This window comes from Mirounga leonina, unplaced genomic scaffold (genome assembly GCF_011800145.1).
Source record: "Mirounga leonina isolate KUSES-001 unplaced genomic scaffold, KU_Mleo_1.0 Mir_53, whole genome shotgun sequence".
In the NCBI taxonomy this organism is placed as follows: Eukaryota; Metazoa; Chordata; class Mammalia; order Carnivora; family Phocidae; genus Mirounga; species Mirounga leonina.
The window spans coordinates 78,385,501-78,394,542 of NW_023270807.1; the positions used below are offsets into that span (position 1 = coordinate 78,385,501).

Sequence of the window (9,042 nt, forward strand, 5' to 3'; positions counted from 1 at the left end):
AGACTGTTGAATCACAGACCTGTACCTCTGAAACAAATAATACATTATATGTAAAAAAAAAAAAAAAGAAGAAGAAGAAGATAGTAGGAAGGGCAAAATGAAGAGGGGGAAAACGGAGGGGGAGGCAAACATGAGAAACTATGGACGCTGAGAAACAAACTGAGGGTTCTAGAGGGGAGGGGGTGGGGGGGATGGGTTAGCCTGGTGATGGGTATTAAAGAAGGCACGTATTGAATGGAGGACTGGGTGTTATATGCAAACAATGAATCATGGAACACTACATCAAAAACTAATGATGTAATGTATGGTGATTAACATAACATAATAAAATTTAAAAAATAATAATAAAATTTAAAAAAATAAGAACCTTGGAAAGATGGAAGGGTGAGGGTAATCACTGGTCAGAAGGTCGTGCAGAATTACAGGAAGGATTTATCAGGATGGGGAGACACCTGAGATATTGGCAGGCTAAGGGGTATACTGTCACAGAGAGGAAGGGATGAAGACGAATGTGAAGGAAGTGAGAAAGAGGACAGGATTGGCATCTGAAGATTTTTGAGAACATCAGCATGGGGTCAAGGGAAGTATGGGGAAGAAGAAGGAAGAAAATTAGGGGCTAATTTATAGTAGAGTTCTCCTCTGGGAAATAAGCATTGGACAGTACTCTACACTCTTCTTCAAAGACTTTGTCGGGGCGCCTGGGTGGCTCTGTTGGTTTAGTGTCTTCTGCCTTTGGCTCAGGTCATGATCCTAGGACCCTGGGATTAAGTACTGTCGGGGTTCCCTGCTCAGCAGGAGTCTGCTTCTCTGTCTCCCTCTGTCCCTCCTGTGCCCCCTCCCCCTGGCTCATTCTCTCCCTCTCTCAAATAAATAAATAAAATCTTCTTAAAATAAAAAACTTTGTCATCATGAGTAAGTCATAAGATTTAACTTGAAATATATATGAAATTCTCTATAACAAAGAAAACCAGTGCATTGGAAGACAACTAAAGTTACCAGAGTATTGGCTTCGAGAAACTAACACAGCAGGAGACACTAAATAATTTCCCAGTCGACATCTTATTTGTTTTTGCAATGTAGTCTACTATCATAGAGGTGACCACTCATTTCACTTCTGAATCCCCTTCCTTTCTTCTCCTTCCAATTTTTGATATTACTTTAGTTCTTCTTTTGATTATCTTTTACCTTTAAACAATGTACTCAAACATCTGTTCAATATTCTAACAACTTCAGATGACATATGAGATCTAGCCCTCCTATAGTTCTTTCTTCTTCTTCCTTATTTCCCATTCTCTATAAGCTGTAACTTTGTTTTTGTATTGTTAAATTTAATAACATTCACATTCTATTCTAATATAGTATTTAATACTAATTGTTTTTTTTCTAAAGGATGATTCTAACATTTAAAAACCAATTGTGTGTTTCCACAATCAAGAACATATAATTATGGAATTAGGATTATATTGTCTTTTCTGTGAATTCACAACTTCTAGGAAAAATGCCTCTAGCGTCCTTGCTCACTATCAATCACTCAATTGTGCCATATTTTGTTACACCTCATATTTGGAACTTACATGCCATTTGTTTGTTTTTTCCTGAAAGTTCTCATTGTTTTTCTTTTTCCTCTATTGAGAGTAGAAATGCCCACTTTAATTACCATGATTTTTAATATTTACTCCTCAGGAATTTTAGTGCTTGGTATATATTCCATTGTTATTTTTTGGAGATGTTCTTTAAACCACCTGACTTTCTATTTTAAATTAGACTGATTGCTTTCCAGCTTTTTCTCTGAGACTTCTTGCAACATTTTTTGTATGTTCTTAAATGGCCTTATCTTGAATTTCACATTCATTCACTTACTAAAGTGCTTCCTTAAGTGGTGGCCCCAGAGAAGGTACAGAGGAGTCTTAGCATCTCTGGAAATGTTTTATTTCTGCCCTCATATATTATTTATTTTATAGTTGGACAAGAATTCTAGGTTCATAGTATTTTTATAAGATCTTTGAAGGTTTGTGTATATGTTTGCTTTTTTAAAAAAGATTTTTTTATTTATTCATTTGTCAGAGAGAGAACACACAAGCAGGGCAGAGGCAGGAAGAGGGAGAGAGAGAAGAAAGCTCCCTGCTGAGCAAGGAGCCTGATATGGGACTTGATCCCAGAACCCGTGAGATCACAACCTGAGCCGAAACCAAGAGTCGGACGCTCAACAGACTAAGCCACCCAGACACTATAGGGATGTGTACTGACTTAATTATAAAATAGTTAGATATTTAGCAGTTCATTTATTGTTATTCTTCCACCTTATGATTAAGTGGAATCTATATGAAAATTAAAGGCTGGATTCTACTTCTATCTTTTAGATACTTTGTGGGCATTTTACTAAACAAAATTAAACAACTTGAGGATGGCAGATACTTAAATATATATATGTATGGTTTTTAAAATTAATACCTTATTACAGGTGTTAATATATTAGCCGTATGAGGAATGTCATAGACTCAAAAAAGGTCCATGTTGTCATTTCTGACCAACTATAAAGTGGATTTAATATCAAGCTCTTTTTTTATATATATTTTTTTATTTATTTGAGAGAGAGAGCATGAGTGGGGAAGGTTCAGGGAGGGGCAGAGGGAGAAGGAGAAGCAGAGTCCCCACTGAGGGGGAAGCCCAACTGTGCTGGGCTCAAGATTCCAGGATCTTGAGATTATGACCTGAGCCAAAGGCAGACCTTAGCCGACTGAGCCACCTAGGCGCCTTTCAAGCTCTTTTTAAAGCAATATCTAGTATATTCTGAACATTTCATTTCATGACTTACAAGTCTAGAGAGGTCTAAGCAACATTTAGTGTTTAAATATTCAACTTTTTAAGTATCAGCCACTCTTATTTATTATAGATGGAGAGAAGAAACCCTGTAATAACAAATCAAATGAGAGTTGTGGTTTATGAGTAGTCAGTTTGATCTAATAGATTAGGAGTTTCTTTTCTGTCATACTTTGTCTCCATCTCTTAAGTAAAACCAGAATTTTGATGTTAAATTAATGTTTTATAGCAGAGATAAAATGATGAATATTTTGAAGCTATAATACTGAGTAAAAACAGCTTCATTGAGAAATAAAATGTACTTTATGTAAATATAATTTAAAGCATGTTTTCAGGCTTTATGTTCTAAAAACAAAGATGGCATTGTCAAAGGGTGACCTTTAACAATATACTTAGGGCACTCATTTAGCACATGAAATTTGTTATCCCCTGGGTATTAGGAGTTCAGAATTACAACTTGCTTACAACATGTGAAAAGTAATGTCTCCTGTTGCTTATTAACTCACATTGTGTCAGTTCATTTCTCTGTAATTATCAAATTGTGAAATATATATAATCAAGAGACAGTTACAACAGTATTAAAGGAAGCACTGCGTACTTGAAGGCTGATAAATTATGAAACCACTTTTTCATAATTAAATCATTGCCTGTCTTGTGTAAGATATTTAAATTAATCTTTAGAACCACATAATCCTGCAATGTGCAAGGTTACTATAGAGTTTAAAATTTTATCACTCCCTGTACAGAAAGATTATTGAACTAACAATATTTTAGTTGCCTGCTCTGTTCAGAATATTATTTTAGCAATAAGGAAAGGGGTGCCTGGTCTTGATCTTGGGGTTGTAAATTTGAGTCCAATGTTGGGTGTAGAGATTACTTAACAATATAATCTTTAAAAAGGGAGAGAGAAAAGACTGTTCAAAGAGACTAGAAATTATAGTCTTTACTATTTGAATGAAATAATAAATATGCCACATAAAGATTTTAGAAACCAATGAAGCAATGTTACAAGCAGATATAAAATGGCAGTGACAATTGTATGTGAAATTTTGAGCCAAGTGAATGTCAGTGACAAGCTTAACTTATTAATAAACGTCTCCTGTCAGAAAAAGTTTGGATATTGTGTTACAGGAAGAAGGTAAATTGGTCCAGAGAGCAGCTAAAGCAAGCAGAAAGACTCAAGATACGCCTTGTGTGTAAGAGCACACAGGTTTGTTTGACTAGCACAAAGATTGTTCTGTCAGTTAGCAAAGGATACTATTGACCCTCTGTTTTTATCTTTAAGTTTATAATAAGAGGCTGCTTAGCATAACAAAGAAACAGACATGAATCAAAATCCTTTCTGCATTCACTCAAGCAGATTACTTTTCTGAGCTCAGGTTATGAATAAGAATGCCAGTCTCATGGTGCAGTTATGAGGCTTAAAGGTTCTAATCTATGTACAGTGCTTGGCACATAATGGGCCCTAAACAAATATTAGTCCTTTTCCCTTTATCGGTCACATACAACACTATGCTTTGTGACCAAGAAATTGGTTAAGTTGAGTAGACAATGAAGTAACCTTTATTTTGGGTGCTCAGCAGTTGTCTTTGAACATGGTTTCTCCTAGTGCTCAGGGGTTTAAAGAAGGATCAGAAATAGTTCAAGGGTCCACTAGAACCTTTGGCCTCTATTATTCCTGAAGGCCATGACTATGAAATGGTTGTGGTGACAGGAATCGTTCTTCAGAATCGTTCACAGAAACAGGCACAAGAGGGGAAGTGCTGGACTAGGCAAGAAATTATCAGGAAGCTAAAGAGCTTAAGCCTTGGAGACCCTCACCTGTAAAAGTCCCTTCTTAAGCCTTGTATCTAACTTGTGCAGTTGGCTCTTGAACAATATAGGTTTGAACTGTGTAGATTCACCATAAATATATTTTCTCTTTCTTATGATTTTCTTTTTTTTTATTTTTTAAAGATTTTATTTATTTATTTGAGAGAGAGAGACAGATACTGACAGAGATAGCGAGAGAGAGCACAAACGGGGAGGAGAGAGAGAAGCAGACTCCCCGCTGAGCAGGGACCCCGACATGGGGCTCAATCCCAGGACCCTGGGATCATGACCTGAGCTGAAGGCAGATGCTTAATCGACTGAGCCACCCAGGTGCCCCATTCCTTATGATTTTCTTAATAACATTTTCTTTTCACTAACTTACTATATTATAAGAATACAGCATATAATACATAAAATACACAAAATAAGTGTTAATCGACTATGTTATCAGTAAGGCTTTTGATCAACAGTAGGCTATTAGTAAATTTGGGGGGAGTCAAAAGTTATAGGCAGAGTTTTTACTGCAAGGGGGTCAGTGCCCCTAACCCTCATGTTGTTCAAGGGTCAACTGTATTTGTAATTTACATTCTTCTCCTTTAGGAGGGTCCCTCAAATTAGATAATCTTCAGGTCCCACAAAATCTGGATTCACTCTTACTGGACTGTCAGGTAAAAGAAAAAAAATAATATAATTTAAAAAGATGAAGTGGCCAATAGCAGGGAAAGCAAGTTTCGCTTCTATTGACCAATAAGGATTTTTCAATAACCCTGGACCAGAGATGCTAGTATGCACCTGACTACAAACTATCCTTGCCTATCTAGGAAGGTACTCTCCAATTTAGCATCAACCTAAAAATTACCCATATGAAAACATAAGAATGGGGACCACCCAGCAATCAGAGGGTGTGCAGTTACATTGATCAGGCATTTGACTTCTCACATTTTTGGGTGGGTAAAGGGGAAGGGATAGATGGAATCAATATTATATTGATCTGACTCAGTATGTGCCAAACAATAGGTTAGGCACTGTGTGTATATATATATATATATAATCACATTTTTATTCTCATGTAAGTAATATTATCTAAATTGAAGCAAGAAGTAACCTCTTTTTTATACAGCTTGTGGAGCCAGAATACAAACACAGGGCTTCATGAAGTCAAAGCCTAGATTTTTTCAACCTGCCTAGGAGCTAAAGCTTACCTGCCAAGAATCAGCCATTGGGATGGAATGGACATTTAACCTATAATCAGCCTAATGATTTTCAATACCGAATGTCCTGCCAACCACTTAGTACACTTTGCTTTCTTAGTACATTCAGTTATCATTTAGTAAATGCCTGTTATGTCCAGTCATTGTGCTGCCTGTAATGTGCTGCCCTTCATTTAGTTATTACTTCTTCAAAATTGTTATCCTCGCCTAGAAGCTCTCCGATAGGTAGATAGGTAGGTAGGTGGATGGATAGATGGTAGGTAGGTAAGTAGGTGGATGGATGGATGGATGGATGGTGGGTAGGTAAACAGGTAGATGAATGGAGATAGTAGGTAATAGGTAGATAAGCAGATGGGTGGATGGATGGTAGGTAGGTACATAGGTAGGTGAATGGATGGATGGTAGGTAGGTAAGTAGATGGATGGATAGATGGGTAGAGGATGGATTCACAAATATGTGTATTATCAAATGAAATGTTCACCATTACTATGATTACTATGTATTGTTATTTTAAAAGCACCCTCAGAAGTCCTTCTAAAAATTCATGTTCTTTTAAATTGAAGTTCAGAATTTTGGTTATTGAATCACTAAAGCTGAAATACTGCATATGATTTGAAGTCAGCAATTTCAAAATTTTTATTTTCAAAAACTATGAAATAAGGTTATATTTTGTAATGGATAAATTTCTTTATCTCCTAACTTTGAAATTTCTCTTTTCACATTATATATCTTCTCTCTTTCCTGGATGATTTGATCTCATTTCCATAATCATTGAGAAGTTTTTGAAAAATATAAACATATAACTGTAATTACTGCAGAAGTTAAGGGAACTACCTTGTGTATCAGGGGAAGGAGAGTAGGATTTCAAATGAAATGTGTAAAGTTGGGGCACCTGGCTGGCTCAGGCGGTAGAGCATGTAACTCTTGATCTCGGGGTCATGAGTTTAAGCCCCATGCTGGGTATAGAATTTACTTTTTAAAAACTGTGTAAAGTTGTGGACTGCAGCCACGGCTTCATTGAAAAGAGGCAACCAGTGGTGGGTGTGACTTACATGTTAATTGTGAAGTTCCCAATTACATTAAAACACTTTCTGACACACTCATCTCAAAGCAAAGTCAGGGGTAGAAATTTATAATAGAATGGTATTAGGGATATTTTAAATAAATTTTCTAAGCAAAGAACTAATATATAAATATAAATGTATAAATAAACAAGAATGAGTGGGATGTGACTTGAATATAACAAATGCCTACTCTGTAGTGAAATGAGAAGACTATTTCTGGTGATCCTGTTTTAACCACATAAGGGTTAGACAGTGTAACCAAATCTTTTTCTTTTTTTATGAAGTAATGTTAAGTTCTCTTTCATGGTTATTCACCTAACAAAGGGTGCATGTACTTGAATGAAAGATGGCCCTAATTTATATAGAGTGTCCATAGGATTCTGAGCCAAGTATCCAATTATATCTCAAGGAATAATATCTTTATTGTAACATGGCCTCAGTGCTTGAGACAGTGACCCCTATGCTGGGTACCTGGTAGACTATCGGAGTACAATCCTTGTTACATTCTGGGCAAAGCTGTATTTACATGTAACTTGACTGCAACAATAGAGGAAGGCGCTGAGTTTAACAGAAGGGGTTATATAAACAGTCCTGGAAACATACTTGCAAATGACATTAGAGCTGGAAACTGAAATGGTACTGTGAATACACTTAGAGTTACTATCATTTCCTTCCTCAAAGAAAGACTCTTACTCAAGGTGCCTGGTTGGTTCAGTCCATAGAGCATGTGACTCTTGATCTCAGGGTTGTGAGTTTGAGCCCCCATGTTGGGTGTACAGTTTACTTAAAAGTAAAATCTTTTTTTTTTTTTTTTAGAGAAAGATTTCTGTGCCTTCTTATTTATGCACAAAGAGCTTTGCATAATCCTTTCCTTTAAGGAATATTCTTCATCTCTTCTCATTCCTCAAATCACCTCGTTCTTGCTGATCATGGCATAAACAAAATATACTTTCACAGCATTTTAAATTGCCTCCTAACCACTGAGTTAGGTGTATGTCTAGAGAGATAAGTGAGTTTTCTTTGGGATGTGTCTGTTTACATGTTGGTCAAAATAAGCCAACAGCTTGAGTACCTGAAATGTTATGGAGCTTTACACATGTTAAAGTATTTGATACAAACACAATCTTGCACAGTGTGATTATAAGTAAACTGGCAGCCACAAGAATGCTATGTAAGACTTTTGTTTTGGTGAAACTTGTTTGTTCGATAACACTTGCCAGATTTCACGTTTTAAAAAATTATAATAACCTTTCCTTGTCTTTTCCTCTGTCACTGATACAGATCCACATCCAGAGAACTGAAGGATGTGACCATATGACCTGCTCACAATGTAACACTAATTTTTGTTATCGATGTGGGGAAAGATACCGCCAGCTCCGTTTCTTTGGAGACCACACATCAAACCTCAGTATATTTGGCTGCAAATATCGCTACCTCCCAGAGAGACCTCATCTAAGGAGATTAGTGCGAGGGTCGGTCTGTGGTGAGTATCCGACATGATTTATAGGGATGTTTTCTGGGAAGTAAGCGGTGATAAGAGAACTCAAATGTATTAGCCATGATAATTCTGAGCACCTGTCAGGTATTCCAGTGGGGACTTTACCCAAAAACAGGAGGAAGATATTTTCTTTACTTTTGAGTTTAGAATGGAAATTTAAATTTGTTAGCAGGACACAACTTATATGAGCAAGCAGATTTAAAAAAAAAAAAACAAGTTATTTATTATATTGCAGAAATGTAAATTCATCTTTTAAATTTCTGAAACCTTATTTAAGCCACTTGATGAGAGGGACGTCACATTTATTTTTCCATTGACAGTGCCAGCAACAGGTCATACACATATACTCTATTCATTCATAGAGTACGTGTAATACAGTTTTTGAGAATCCTTACGGAGCCCCAGGGTGGCTCAGTCGCTTAAGCCTCAGGCTCTTGATTTGGGCTCAGGGTGGTAAGATCGAGCCCTGCCTCAGGCTCTCACTGAGTGTTGAGCATGGAGCCTGCTTAGGGCTCTCTCTCTCCCTCTCCCTCTGTTCCCCCCTCCCTGCTCTCCAGCACATGCAGTCTCTCTCTCCCACCCCCCCACCAAAATAAATAAATAAATAAATAAATAAATAAATAAATAAATAAATAAA

At 36.7% G+C, this 9,042-nt stretch overlaps 1 protein-coding gene across 2 annotated transcripts in view; it reads left to right on the forward strand.

Annotated features, from left to right (window-relative positions):
• Positions 1-9,042, forward strand: part of RNF217 (ring finger protein 217) — a 144,927-nt gene that overhangs the window by 117,468 nt on the left and 18,417 nt on the right. For both annotated transcript variants that reach the window (XM_034990496.1, XM_034990495.1), the window contains exon 4: positions 8,189-8,390. In XM_034990496.1, the coding sequence (XP_034846387.1) occupies positions 8,189-8,390 (202 nt within the window). The remainder of the gene's footprint in view (positions 1-8,188; positions 8,391-9,042) is intronic.